The sequence below is a fragment of the Tarenaya hassleriana genome, unplaced genomic scaffold (genome assembly GCF_000463585.1).
Source record: "Tarenaya hassleriana unplaced genomic scaffold, ASM46358v1 Cleome28, whole genome shotgun sequence".
Taxonomy (NCBI): domain Eukaryota; kingdom Viridiplantae; phylum Streptophyta; class Magnoliopsida; order Brassicales; family Cleomaceae; genus Tarenaya; species Tarenaya hassleriana.
In genome coordinates, this window is record NW_010966021.1 from 2,205,645 (window position 1) to 2,220,696 (window position 15,052).

General features: G+C 36.7%; 2 protein-coding genes and 1 long non-coding RNA gene across 6 annotated transcripts in view; 1 reads left to right on the plus strand and 2 right to left on the minus strand.

The window, feature by feature from the left end:
• The first annotated feature begins 5,494 nt into the window (after positions 1-5,494).
• Positions 5,495-9,890, plus strand: LOC104818091. Of its 4 annotated transcripts, none has more exons than XR_772603.1 (6): positions 5,495-5,934; positions 6,117-6,960; positions 7,158-7,299; positions 7,376-7,519; positions 9,216-9,294; positions 9,402-9,890. It is a non-coding gene; the product is annotated as an uncharacterized LOC104818091 (long non-coding RNA). The 4 variants fall into 4 exon arrangements; XR_772604.1 differs by having other exon boundaries at positions 5,495-5,669; XR_772602.1 differs by having other exon boundaries at positions 5,495-6,960.
• On the minus strand, positions 7,382-8,766 carry LOC104818089 (squamosa promoter-binding-like protein 5). The gene is made up of 3 exons (XM_019202993.1): positions 8,168-8,766; positions 7,912-8,074; positions 7,382-7,564 (listed from the first exon to the last, which is right to left on the minus strand). Exons 1-3 carry the CDS (start codon positions 8,509-8,511, stop codon positions 7,481-7,483), a joined length of 591 nt encoding a protein of 196 aa, XP_019058538.1. The 5' UTR covers positions 8,512-8,766; the 3' UTR covers positions 7,382-7,480.
• A 1,606-nt stretch (positions 9,891-11,496) lies between the features above and the next one.
• Positions 11,497-15,052, minus strand: part of LOC104818092 (AP-5 complex subunit zeta-1) — a 4,830-nt gene continuing 1,274 nt past the window's right edge. Inside the window, exons 4-17 of the mRNA XM_010547546.2 lie at positions 15,033-15,052; positions 14,789-14,885; positions 14,371-14,414; positions 14,172-14,260; positions 13,883-13,974; positions 13,655-13,801; positions 13,296-13,443; positions 13,065-13,141; positions 12,823-12,894; positions 12,647-12,694; positions 12,437-12,564; positions 12,193-12,349; positions 11,891-12,095; positions 11,497-11,802 (exon numbers count right to left, since the gene is read on the minus strand). Of these exons, the coding sequence (XP_010545848.1) occupies positions 11,732-11,802; positions 11,891-12,095; positions 12,193-12,349; positions 12,437-12,564; positions 12,647-12,694; positions 12,823-12,894; positions 13,065-13,141; positions 13,296-13,443; positions 13,655-13,801; positions 13,883-13,974; positions 14,172-14,260; positions 14,371-14,414; positions 14,789-14,885; positions 15,033-15,052 (1,395 nt within the window). The 3' untranslated portion in view covers positions 11,497-11,731. The remainder of the gene's footprint in view (positions 11,803-11,890; positions 12,096-12,192; positions 12,350-12,436; positions 12,565-12,646; positions 12,695-12,822; positions 12,895-13,064; positions 13,142-13,295; positions 13,444-13,654; positions 13,802-13,882; positions 13,975-14,171; positions 14,261-14,370; positions 14,415-14,788; positions 14,886-15,032) is intronic.

Consider the following 15,052-nt stretch of genomic DNA (forward strand, 5'->3'; position numbering starts at 1 on the left):
TGTTGGGGGGTTTTACGTTACTCCGATCGTTTGTTATGAATCAGTAACACAAACCCCTTACTTGTGTAAACCTGTGAGGATGACAATATCTAGTGCAACGGTACAAGACAACGATTTTTAACGTGGAAAACCCCCTCGGTGTGAGGAGTAAAAACCACGGGACCGTAGTCCACTCAAAAATCCACTATAACTGGATTACAATGTTCACACAGCTAGCAACACACTGAGATTACAGAATATTAACTCCGATATTCTAATCTCAGTAACCCGAGAGAATACTACCCATAAGTAGTAACCAGACTGCAAATCAACCCCGTGACTTCTGATTCCAGCAACAACTCAACCGTATAAATCAAAGACGAAAGGGTCAGGAACAAGTATACCGATTTGCAGCTCAACTGGAGACGAAAAACCACCGTCAAATATCCCGACGATCAGAACTGTGTTGATTCGGTCTGTAGAGAACAACTTCCGAAAAACCTCCGTCGGAGTGTAGAAACTCTTCTCACAATTTTAGATCGATCAGAAAAATATTTTTCTGATCGAATCTCTCCCCGAATACCCACAATATTTTTCCACTCTTTTTTTTCACTCTCCCTTTTTTTTTCTCTCACTTTGCTTCTGCTTCTGCTTGCTCTGCGTGCTTCTCCCCCTCCGCGAAGCCTCCGTTTTTATAGGCAAGTCTTGTCTAACAAAACAAAAAAACAGGTGGGGCCTACAGAGGAAATTTACATCGCCGCCTTGCGGCTGCCTTGGCTTCGTTAGGCGGAAAATTCAACACGCCGCTCTACGGCCGCCGCCGCCGCCTCTGCATCTCTTCACCGACCACCCTTCCCTCTTAAGCGTAGCCCCGGGAACTGGCGTTATATACTGCCACCGCTGCGAGTACGAATAACCGTACAGCTGCGTCCTCACCATCTCCGTCGCCTTATTCCTCCTCTTGCCTTTCGCCGCCGCCGAGCTAATGCCTTTGTTCGTCTTATTTACGGTTTTGCCACTGGTCGTCACCGGGTTTGATTCTAGTTGTGGCCTGTTATTGGATCTCATCATGATCATGTTGTTGCTTGGGCTGCAACTTCTGCTTCGCCTGTCCGTGCTGTTGCTTCGCGAAGAGTCTTCGCTCGTCGTACGGACAGTTCTTGGTGTCGGAAAAGAGTGTGGCAATAGACGACCGTTGAAGAAGTGATCCGCCGGCCGGAGAGTTCTCCGAGAACACGTCTCGCGAGTGTAACGACGGAGTCAACGACCCAAATTCGAAATCCCGGTAATCGTCGGGGTTCTTCTTCGTCTCGCCGGAGTTTTGGATTTTCCGGTGATCCTTGGGGTCATCGTCGGGGTTCTTTGTCTCGCCGGTGTTTCGGAATTTCCGGTGATCCTCCCTGCCATCGTCGGTTTTATTTGTCTCGCCGGCGTTTTGGAATTTCAGGCGGGCCTCCATGAATGTGTGATATGGGTGTGTCGCATACTGTAGTACTTTGGGTGCGTCTGTATAGATGGGGGGATTCAAGGTGGACACGTGGCAAAATGGGTGTGGAAGTCAAAGACTTGCCAGCTCAGCTTTTGAATTCAAGTGTGGGGCCGAAGCGATGGTGTTTGTGTAATGATCTTGTGGAACCCCAATGATCCTGATATTATAATTCTTTGGTAAAATGGCATTTTCCTACACGAATTTATCAAAATGTGACATTTTCTTACACGAATTTTAATTTTACAAATATCTATACCCAATGAACAAATTTCTCAAATACCTACACGAATTATCCAATTTTAGTGCAATTAACTACACTATCCGAAATTATCAATTAATTGCTGACGTGGAAGGCCATGTGGTGGCTCACGTGGCATGCCACGTGAGATTTTTTGCCATGTCAGCGCGAATTAAAAAAATAAAAATAAAAATTTTCCTAAAAATAAAAAATAAAAAATATATATATAAACATATATATGTATTTATATATTTGTATGTATATAAATTTAAATTTCGTATAGATTTTAAAAAGTATATATTGTATAAATTGGAATTTTATACAAATATATATAATATATATACATACAAATATATTTATATATACACACATACATATATATGAATATATTTGTATGTATTTATATGTATATGTATATGTATATATATATGTTTATATTTGTATTTATATATATATATATGAATGTACATATATATATTTATATATTTGTATGTATATAAATTTAAATTTTTTTATAAATTTTAAAATATATATATTGTATAAATTTAAATTTTATACAAATATATATATGCATACATACAAATATATTTTTATTTTTTATTTTTATTTTTTAATTCGCACTGACATGGCAAAAAATCTCACGTGGCATGCCACGTGGACGCCACATGGCCTTCCACGTCAGCAATTAATTGATAATTTCGGATGGTGTAGTTAATTGCACTAAAATTGGATAATTCGTATAAGTATTTGGAAAATTTGTTAATTGGGTGTAGACATTTGTCAAATTAAAAATTCGTGTAAGAAAATGTCACATTTTGATAAATTCGTGTAGGAAAATGTTATTTTACCTAATTCTTTATATAACGATCCTTGCATTAAATATAATTATTTATATAATTCTCATGAATATTTTTTTACCTCAAAATGTTTACAGCACAACAATAATTCTGCTAAACTGAAAGTATATTCTGTTGGTCCATGTCAGAGATTAAAAAATCTGTAAGAATATATAACATCTATAATTATGTTTTTTATTCCATCCAAAAATCGGACGTACAAGCACATATAGAGACACTCTTGTCACCTTAAATATGAAAAATAAATATGTATTATTAATTTATTATCATGTTTTAATAAATAATATATTTTTTAAATTCTTTGATGAATTTCTTTCTGTCCTCTTGGGCTCACATGCTGTTTGAGGTTTCTCCTAAAAAAAGGACACAGTCTCCCAAAAATACTCTGTCGGAAAGCAATTATAGCGGGTTTTCCAAAGATTAGTAATAATTAATTAATTATGAAAAAAGATGGAAAAAAAGAAAATAAAAGAAAAGAAGAAAAGGATTCTCTAATATATTTTTGTGATTTAATTATCTACGTAGGTCTGTATTATATTATATATGGACCTGAATCTAAATGGTTTATATTTGGACACATTTCACTTGCACTCTATTATTTTTTTATAACAAAATATTCCAACCTTGCGGTCTAAATAATTTCTGAATCTAAAATATAATATAACTATTTTAGTAATCATCAGAAGATTTGTTAATTAAATTTAGTTCCAATAACAGTTCGAACCATTATATAAACTAACACGACTAAACACTACTAAATTATTACTATTTGGTTCTTATCGTCTACCGATCATACTATGTAAATAAATAAATAAAATTTTAATCAATGAAATAGACAGTTCAATGCTAATAATTTTATATTTTAAAGAAAAAAAGATAATATATATATATACACACGCTTAAACTTGATTTGAATTTTTGCCACAATCAGAAATATTTAGTTGCAATGCAATCTAACATTTAGTTACATATAATTTGGACCTCCCAAATTTTAGATTTAACATCTAATTGATTTTTTTTTTAAAGAATCCAAAGCCTAAGTGACAATGATTAGCGTTCAACAAATAGAAGCTTTGACCAAATGAGAAGAAGAAAGTGTATAAACAAAAAACACTCTAGGGATGATAATGAGACATTGAAGACACAAAGAGATCATACATTGGCTTTTGTCTACCATTTGTGTATGGGACCCATCTATCCATCATTAACCTCTACATTAATCCTTTTTTTTCGTTTAATTTTATAAAATGTTTGATTAGTTATGTCGGGTTAATGCTATTGATTCGATAAGCAATTTTGACTGATTTTGAATGGACGTTTTAGTGTGTAATTCTCGCAATTAAATACACATAATCTTGTCAAATAAAAATAATGTATGAATTACATAGAAATTTATTAGAAATATATACGAATCTTTATCTGAATATATATATCACTATATATATATATATATACTTTCATCATATATATATATTTTTCTTTTTAGTTTTCTAAGTTTACTCTATATATTTATATATATATATATATATATGTTATTTGGTTAAATAAATAAGGAAAAAAAAAAACACTCAACTTTTAAATTTTGACAAAAAAACACTGAATTTTTTATTTTATCAAATAAACATTAAATTTTTTAAGTTTGACAAAATAAACAGTTAACTCTTTAACGATTATCAAAATAAAAAAAAATGATTGACGTGACACAATTATATGCAAACACGTCAGATTATTTTTCTTAGTTTTTTTTACAATCGAAAAAAGTTCATGTATTTTTTTGGATCACTAAAAAAGTTCAGTATTTTTTTTTATAATCGAAGAAAAGTTCATGTATTTTTTGGATCACTTAAAAAATTCAGTATTTTTTAGATTCGTTTAAAAAGTTTAATGTTTATTTGATAAAAAAATAAAATTCAGTGGTTTTTTTGTCAAAATTGAAAAATTCAGTATTTTTTTAGGATTTTTCCAATAAATAATACAATAAATTTGTTTATTTTTAATAAATCTTGACATGGTATCACAATAAATTATTAGACATTCGTATATATTTTTAGTATAAAATTGATTTTGAAATAAAAAGTTAGGAATCATTAGAATTTTCTTTTTGCTTCGAGTCTTGAAATGGATTATTCACAAAAATTGGATTATCCGCGTCAATCATCGCAACTTTAAGTTGAAATATAACGATAAAAGTAACTATTAATGCACATTTATAAACATGTAAACAATATTATTACTACATATTGAATCAAGCCCAAAATATAATATTTTTTCAACAAGATTTTATCCCTGCAATATAATAAAGGCAGTAATAAATATTATTATATAGTAAAGAGGTACATAAATTATTAGCCCGAATTTAAACGTACTATAATGTTCGTGCCACAAATGACCAAACGTACTATAACATTTTTATATATATATATATCTTTCTTTACAGTACACGACAAAAACTATACACAATTGAAAAAAAAAGTATTGAAGAAAGCCCATCCAATTTTTGGGCTTTCTCTCGGCCCATATTGTATGTTCATAACATAATCCAATACCTGCCACTGCCAAAGATATAAATTTATCTGTGAAATAATCATTTATGTTCACTTTTACTTTGATTATTGGAGCAGAGAGTATATTAATCCAAACAAAATTATATATAGCAGGTATAATATTTTTAAAAGATTATTAGAAAAATATTTATTCTAATTTAATTATTTAAATACAATTTTTTTACAAATAAATTTAAATTGAATCGGACTAAAATACATATTTCAAATACATAAATAGTCTTTAAAAAGTCTTTGAAAATTAGTTTTTCCAGTTGTTAAAATACATAAATATTATCTTCTAAAAAAAATAATTGAATTTCAATTTCTTTTTCTTTTGTAAAACGAAAATCGAATTATAGGTGGCGGGAAGACGTTCAGAGCTACGCCTTCGCGTCATCTCTCTCTCTCTCTCTCTAGGACTGTGAGACTGTCTTTGCACGTTTATCACCCCTGAAGTGATCTTTTTTGGATTCTTTGTTTCGTCTTCGACCGAGCCATGGCCGGCTCAGAGATTCTCCACAAGATGAAGATAACTGTCAAGGCACGATTAATCCGGTCTCTTGGTCTCTCTCTCTCTCGCTCGAATCGATGCTCCGTTTGCCTTTTTTTTTTTAAATCGTTTGTTGTTGCGAATCGGTTCATTTTTGTATAATTCAACGAGCTACGTTTTCTCAGCAAACGGATTTTCGAATCTGGGTTTTGCTGCAACGGAGCTGTGAAGTGCGTTTGTGTATTAGTTGTGGTCGATTTGTGATTTACTTGGCGTCAATTTCGGTTGTGGATAGGAGATTTCGACGAAGAGGAACCAAATGATGGGCAGCACAATTGGTTGGTCTCTATTGTTTGCTTCTTCCGAGAGGCCTCTGATTTGCATCCTCTGTGTCTAGGGTTCCGAGAATGTGTGTTGTTGTTTGAATGTGTTAACACTGGAATAACGGTCTGGAAGGATTTTTTTTTTTGTTTGGTGTGATGTTCTGAATCGGTTTGTCTGGATTTTTTGCTGTGCGCAGAGGAAAGTTGGGCGCGGTTCATCTGCTTCTGCAGATCCAGGTAAAGGGAAGAGTAAGATGTCGAAGGAGCCCTTCGGGGCCAGGTCAAGTGGCAGAAGGCAGGGGCAACTCTTTGAGGTGGGGGATCGATTCCTCCCGCCGCTCCTTTTTCCATCTGACCTGCTCGCCTGCCAGCCTGTCATAACGGGCTGATTTACCTCCCACGTGTGTGTCGCAGGCTCGTGTGCGTGGGCTTGGGGTTTGACCTGCAGGCGCCTAAGCCCAACTACGGCCCGAGCGTTAGGCGCGCCTGGTGGCCAGGTCCGGCGGACTGAGGTCCATGGGGACTGTTAGGCGCGGGTGGTGGCCAGTTCGTCTCCGTTTGTAAGGGTAGTTAGTCACAGCGGTTCCCAATCTATTAAAAAAAAAAAAAAGATGTCGAAGGACATAACCCATGGTTATCTCTTGTTATCACGAGATAGAAGGTTACTCTCTCGCCAAATTCAAGGAAGTTGGTGACAATGTGCTCGGGCTGTTTGCGATACATGACGGTCCATTTGAGAGATTCCTGACTACTTGTGCTCCCATCTATTTGAAAAACATCTTGAAAGAGCCCAATTTCTGGGAGGAGCCCGAGAAAGTGATGAAGAACTCCTATAGTATACAGATACGTCGATATTAATCAACTCCCAGAAGTTAGTAGGGCCAATACTGCGGACTTTCGTGCTGTTCTTTGCAAGAATGGTGTTGCGAAGAAACTCTCAGTTGATCATGAACCAAATATGGTGAAGGAGGGAATTTTTTTTTTTGGTTGAAATGAAGGAGGGAATTGAGAATAGAGGTGGATTCATTTCCAACTTTCTTGGTAAGAAATTCGATTGCATTCAAGCAGATGCTCTTCTCGTATTTGGTTTCTTGTGTTCCACGAGATAGGTTTAATCAGTTTCGCTAGAATTTATTTTATGACAATGTTTACATCTGTTGCCTGTGCTGTAAAGTTTTGTTGGTTCTCTAAAATTCAGACTCAAGCTTAGATCACTTGTATTTGTTGAACCAAATCAGGGGATGTTTCATTGTGGCATGGACATTTGGTGACAAGAGTATAAAGATACATTTGAGCTCAGAACCTGATGTTCCGGCAGAGATGATTGATGAGGATGCAGACTTTCTTATCCTAGCAAGGGATGGAGATGGACTGTGGAAGGTTGGTTCTATCTCAATCAACTTTCAACAAATTTTCTTGCATCCTCCGTATTTATTGAAAGTTTGTAATCTCCTAGGTCATGTCTAACCAAGAAGCTGTCTGACTTGATAAAGGACATAAAAGATGCAGCAAAGCATCTTACAGAGAGGAGGCTGTTGTAAGGAAAAGCGGAGACGACATCTCAGTCATCATTGTGAAATTTCAGTGACCTTGACTTTCGGTTAGTCTCCTGAACTTTTGGCCGAGTCAGACTCCTTACTTGAATCTGTATGCAAAGCCTTTTTCAATTAGCATCACACACAAGTATCTAGTCAAGAGCAATACACATCATTATCCATTTCTTCAAACATACAGAACCACTAGGCACATGGGCTCAAGGCTACATGAGTCCTTACTTTTGTTGGTAGGCTTCCATCATAGGATATCACAGACAATACTTAGAAGCTCTTAGTTGTTTTCTAGATATGATTGACATAGTTTAGATACCACCACTGAACGCTAAGAGATTGTAGATAAAACTTATGGTGACGACAGAAGAGAGAGAGCAGACAGCTTCTATCTAATCTGTGATCGCTTGAATGATGGGTTTGACATGGGAAGTGTCATCTCTACCCTGTTTCTTTCTTGAGTCTGCATGAGTTGACCACTAACACCTCTCCGACCTGACCCTTCTCCGAAACTATCACCGGAGCTCTTCCTTCGCCGCTCATTATGTCCAGCTAAGCGCCTCCGGCAACTTCTTTTGGCTTCATCAAACTCTAGAAGCTCATGAAACCTGCTCAATCTCCAAAATCATTAAAGTTCATACCATTCTTTTGGTGATAAGCTCAAGGAAACTTGAGTGTAAGTAACATAAAGTTGAACCTACCTGCTGCATTGTTGGCAAAAACGTTGCCTGACACCAGCAACCATGGCTGCAGTTGCCTTGGCATGAACTTCACACACTTTGTGCCGGCGGTGGTACTGCTTGGCCTCCATCAAATCAGCAGTGCATTTCTCTACCTGGCACAACCGCGAGGAAACACGATCGCTGCTACTGCCACTAGACCCTCTCACCCTCTCCATCACTTTCTTCTTCTTCTCTTCCTCCCCTCCAACTTCCTCTTCTTCCTCCAGTTCTTTCTCCGTTTCTTCTTCGACAGGGTGAGATGAGGTAGCCTTGTCTTTCAAGTAACCCTGCCCTGGTCTTCTTTTGCTCTCCATTTTCTGCATATGATTCAAGTTGTAGTTTTACTGTTTTAGGGAGATGATGGTGGGGGGTTAGAACTCTGGTATGCTAGCAATGTGGAGTGAGGGGTCTGGGTGATATTGAAGAGTGGAATGTAAGATTTTAAGTGTTTAAAAGGTGAAGAAAAGCCAGGGAGGATGGACCACAGTGTTCTTGTATGCTTCTGTCTAGTGGAATATGATGTTGTAGAGAGAGAGAGAGAGAGCGTAAAGGGATATGGATTTGGGCCTAGTTGGCTTTAAGAAGCTTAAGAGGTGTATTATATCTAATGCTTAGACCGGATTTCTGATTTAACATGTGGGTTTGAGTTTTAAATCTTGATAAAAATTGGGTACCCTTGGTGTTGAAGATAGCATCAATGTCCTTGGTGGTAACAATGGAGAGTCCTTATTGATCTGCCACTGTAGTCATATAGGACAAGGAAGAACTAGGATCCCAATCTACACATGGTCTCATCTAACTTTTTCCTCATAGAAACAAACAAAGGTCCTTCTAATAAATGGCAGGATCCTTTGTTGATGTGATTGTCGGATTCCTCTGCTTGTAACCTTTGGTCATGTGTTGTAAACTCGAATGGAGAAGACGTTTAAAGTTGACTTGGGATTACAAGAAAAAAAATCGTTTTACGGCATTGTGCTTGAGATTTTGGTATTTTTAAGTTGTTGACATGAACATACAATCTGTCCAGGACCACGGAGCAGATGCTTATATACCATCGAACCCCCTTTGATAACTTTCCTGTGACAGTCTTTATCATCTTTACTCCTGTAAGATTCTGTTTTTTGTGATTGCATCGTGTTTTTCTTTTTTTGCCAGGAAGAATTAACAGAGGTAACCAAGTTTCAACTTGTTTCTTTTGTTTAAATTTCTACAGTGGGAGAGAACAGTACAGAGTAAGAGAAGGGGACCTACAGATTTGATTCCATTGCGTCATCTCTCTCATTAATGGTCACCGAAACGAGAGAGTTTTGCAAAATCCATCGTCTGTCCTTTGAGTTGAGACCATCAACAGCAGAATCAAAGAAAAACCCATGTCCACACACCTCAAATGGCAAGTAAATCATTTTGTTCTTTCTTTTACTGTGTAATTCATCTTTCATTGGGAGTAAAAAACCACAGTAAAAAAGCTTTTTCCTGATGAGTTTTTTTTTTTGGGATTTCAAAAGTGAGAGCCAAGAAAACAGTGAAAAAAACAAGAATACTAGAATTAGTGGTTAGTGATGGGGACAGGACACAAAAGGACTCAGAAGCCCATCTGTCTGTAATGAGTATTGAGTGGTGACTTACTGAGTTATTTCACACTGACTTTGGTCTTTTTTGTTGTGGGGCTTTCAAAGCTTCACAGTCCTTTTATGGCCCCTACTACTACTACCCCTTCATTTCATTCAACAAACTTAAATTATTGATTTTTTTTTTGTCTTCCCTACATCGTTGGAACTGGAAAATTATTTGTTGTTGGGAATGGATCCTAATATAGGTCTTCCCAACATGTGCTTTTTATTTTGTTGGATTTTATCATAACTCATTTTAACACCATTTTTTTTTTTTATAATTTGGAAGTTTACCGGGTTTTTGGTCTGAAAGTTTCATGTGAATGTCTCTTTTCGAGTGAGGACTCGAATTCGAATTGGGAAAGAGATTTTCTCTGTTCTTCTTTACAAGTTGAGTCATCCAATTTTGGGTTTGTTATTGTTGTTTGTTATTATTTATTCATTAATGTTGAGATTTATTTCATGTTACTGCAGTGTGGCTTTGTTTTTGGTTCTTTGTCCAAAAGAGGGCATCTTTTCGGCTTCCCATCAAATTCATAAGTGAAAAACAGATCGAATTATATGATAGGAAAATTGTCCTCTACCGTAGTTGCCAATGCCATGAGGTCACGGAAAAAAAGTTGGTATTGTTTTTTCATTTTGGCCCATCAACAAAGAAAAGATTCCAAATTCTAACCCCCCAAAAAGTAGAATATTTGCAATATGATCCACAAATTCGAGAATAAATCCGTGTCTAAGTCCTTTCACTCGTGACGTTCCTCCGCGTCGCGTCAGTTGATGACAAATCGCGAGTTATTTTCCGCATGCACTACCATATTAGAGATGCCCTATTCGGTCCTTCCTCCTTTATTCCTCGGAAAAAGCTCGAGTAAAAAAAAAATCTTGGAAATAGGGTATAGACCTCAAAACTTTTCTTGCATTAAAATTTATTCCAATGATATATATATATATGGAGGAATATTAAAAAAAGAATGGAACACAAGGAAAAAGGAAGATGATGATGTAGAGAACTCATTTTTTAACATGAAAGATTTACGTATAAGATGCCAAATCCAAGACAATATTCACATCAGTTTTGGCGGAAGGACCAATTTTCCCCTTCGTGCAAAAGCGATATCTGGAAAGAGATGTGTTTCATGAACCGATTCGAAATTTGTCTCTTCTTTTAAATGGGAATTTTCAACGCAGTTAATTATTCTCATATGTATATATAATACACACATATTCAATATTTCTAATGTGAAATTCCCAAAGAAACTATGGGATACAGCTGTTGCAGTTGAGAAAACCACTTTGGTCGGAATCTAAACTCATGGATTGGAGATCATTTATTGCATGGGTCGTTGTCGTTTGTGTGTTCCTATAATCAATTCGCATGCATTCCGACTGAAAACATTAATTGAAATAATCTTAAACAGAAAACATACGCGTATATATCATCATAATTGACCTATCGTAAAATATCGCAAATATGGAGAGTACTAATCATACATACATACATACGTACATACATACATATATACATACGTACATGCGTCTATACATACATACATACATGCATCTATACATACATATATATATACGTGCATATGTACATATATACATGCATACATACATACATACGTGCATGTATACATAGATATAATGCGGCACTCGAACCCTTGGGTTCGGATGCACGAATCACCAAAGAGCACCAAATATTCAGAGCCAACAACAAATGTTAATTAACTCGACACCAAATTCTAAACACAACTGCTAAATTTTTAGCCCTTCACAAAAACCCCACATCTTCCCCTCACACATTGATGTGATATATTCACAAGCACAACAACAAAAACATATAATACGGTCCTCTGGGAGATGTAGTCGGGCCAAAGGCCCGATGAACTTCCGGATTATAAAAAAAAAAATAACATATAATACGGTCTAAGGTCTAGAAACTTGCTTTGCCGGCCGAATCTCGGGGAAGGATATCCGAGAACGACAAGTCATGGAACGGAGGACCTGCAAATTGCATCCGACACAAACTTTTATCACTACATTTTTCGCGTATGAAAACAATCGATCGATTTTGGAGTTTTCTTTAGTTTACCTTGTTGTTCACCTAGAATGTACATTGGGACATGTCCGACCATTTTCCTGCCACCTTCACTCCAGTTCACAGTGCCCGGTAACCGTTTGTCTGAAACCCGTGAAGGCCCCAACACTGACCAGCAAATTCCCGGTTCGTTCATCAATCCCAAGTAATCGTGAGCTCGCCTCCAAACCCTTGCATCCGATATTCGAGATCTCACAACCTAACAGATTCCATCGCAATGAGATTGTGATAAGTATTACCACTGATCCATCAACCACCTCTGTGAAAATGCTTAATCTAGAAATTTTTTATTTTACCTTTCCTAGCGCTACTCGAGCCCTAGGCAATAATTCCCTGTGATACGTCGCAAGTTTTGCAATTGCTGTTATGACAAAACACAAAAGCCTCGACTGCAAAGCCCTTCTAAAATCACTTCCCGAGCCAATCCCTGACTCCTGCCTTAGCCCTATCCGACTTTTCAGAGCAGAATAGCGAAAGTAAAGTATATACTAAACACATATAAACGCTAAGGTCATATTTGATAACCAACGGAAGTAGTACCTTGATGAGAGATTTTCATATAGAAGCAACTCTAAATTCTCAAACAGCTCACGAGCTACATCCTTGTGTGATTCACCGCCACCACCATATTCTCCAATGGCCCAACACAGCTGTAAGGCTAACTCTGTCTATATGGAACAAAAGTTTATTCCTAAGTAAACATGTGAATATGTGATACTCAACAACACACATGGATTTTACGAAACTAACCTTAGGAGGGTCATCATAAGCTTCTGCAAGCCGGTCAATTATAGGCTTCTGCGTTATTGTAACAGTCGGAATCAATTTCAGCCTAGAATTAAACATGCTAAATTTTAGATTCCTACATGATCAATCTCTGCGATGCCCACTTGGACCGACCCAGAAATAAAATAAAATAAAGTTACCTTCAATAGTGCGATAAAATCCGGAGATCTCTGAAATGCAGCTAGCATAAATTCCAGTAGCCTCTTACGAATCTACATAAAATAGATTACTACTGTAAATGGAGTTTGGTTGCTGCAGTAATGCTTGTTCATTGTTTCAAATTTGAAGGACGTTGACAAAAAGACCAAGTTTTAATGGTTTTCCAGCAAAAATAATTAAGAAAGGTATATGTACAACAAAGAAGATGGGTCGTGGATGACACCTCATAAGAAAATTTCTTTTCTGGGAACATTGTCGAGTTTCTTGTCATGAGTAGAGGGATCAGTGCACAGATCAGAGCTGCCAAAAGATAATCTCGTCATACATAAACTGAAAAAGTACTAGAGGAAGCACGGAGAACTTGGTAGTAGTTAAACGTCTAGGAATTACTTGTAGTTAACTTATCCTCCTTCAGCAAGTAAACTAACAGTAGGAAGGTTATCGATTAACTCACAGTCATTGGCATCTTGTAATGCAACAGCAAAGTAAACATCAAGAAGCCGAGGAACAATCTGAAGTGTCTGCTTCATCTTCTCAGACTGAGGTCCACTTACAGCAGCTTGAAGTGCTGCTGTCAAGGCAGGAGATGCTCGATGTCTCTCCTGCGGTGCAAAAGTAACTTAAACATTCAGTTGTCTAAGGTAAAAAGAAAACTAAAACCAGGCCTAGGTCCTCAAATGTATTCAAACTGGTTTTGGATTAATTCTAAAAAAACCATGAAAAATTTCACAATAGTTGGATGCGACAGTGTTTTTATTGTAAATCCTGATTCCTGGATAAAGTGGGAAATCAGCAAAAGCACCGGGACCATACAGCTAGACCATCATTTTCATCTTTCAGCAGCTCGAGAAACAGAGGATCAGCCACATCTAAACTGTTATTATCTTCAGATTCAGAATCACCCCCTCCGTCCCCAATGGTTGAACCTGTATAAGCTTCATCCATAAGAGCAAGAAGCATCTGCATTCAAGGGGATGATGTCATTCATTGACTATCAAACAACTGTCATCTGGATTATATGGTTTTTAAAAGTTACATGACCTCTGGAGCAGTACTCTTTTGGATTGAAGCTATGCTACCTCCAACCAGTGATCCCGAGCTCCGTTCTACTTTTTCCAATGCCACAACCAAAACTAGCAACAAACATTATGCGAAAAGAAAAAACCATCATAAAAATAACCAACTTGAGAGATGATTCTACATGAGCTACAACAACAAAAAAATACTAAGCTTGTAATGGTGGAGGCAGCATGGGCCCCAAAAGAGAGCAGTGAAAATTAAAAAGTAAATTAAGAACTCAAGAAGCCAACGTCTACATAGGCAAACTCACTTGGCAAGTCTATAATAGATGGAAACAAAGGAAGAAATGACCCAGGGGATATCAATCCTGGAAATATCTTTAGGAAGGACTTCTCCAATCTGCATTAAGAAGCACACAAAAATTTGCACATATCCTTCAACTAAATGATTGGATGACTTATGGACAAATATACTCAATAAAAGAATCTTGGGGGAATCTGTTAGCTTACTTCTCCCCGTTCCATGCAATGAGCTTCAGCAACAATGGAAAAAACTGCAAATAGAATTGCTTGTGTTAGCTGGAGAAGATTCTTACGCTATTTCCATTTCTCACATTGTTAAAATCTGTTGATGGTCGATCATACAAGAACATGGGGTTTAAAGGAAGCCTATACAAAGTAGAATAGCTAGAACTGCATAACTACAGACCGGCAAGACAAGACATGCCATTCACTATCTCTCTAAATAGGCACTTAAAAGTTCCAAACAATATCTAATCTTTCGGAAAATATGACACATTTTACAACAAATATAATCTGTGATACAACATGCAACGGTTTTGATCTATTATCTTTGGGCATGGTCATCTCCATTAACAAAGCTAAAGCTTGGTCAGCGATCAAACAGCTAGTCCATTCCATTTTATACCTGAGGGAGTAAGCTCGGGAAAGACGTCAAAAGTTTTTTCTTGTTTGCATTTAAGAATTCACAGGTTGCCTCGGCAACAACAGGATCTGCAAACTCGCTGCAACAAAAATTTTATAATAAGATCAGACAACTCAAAAGTCTAACACAAACACCCAACAATCTTCTAAATAACAATGCCTACTAGCAAAAAAGACATGAGCGGCAAAGAACAACCACTCTGAAACAGTTAAACCCAAGTCCATACCGGCTAAGACATGATCGGAA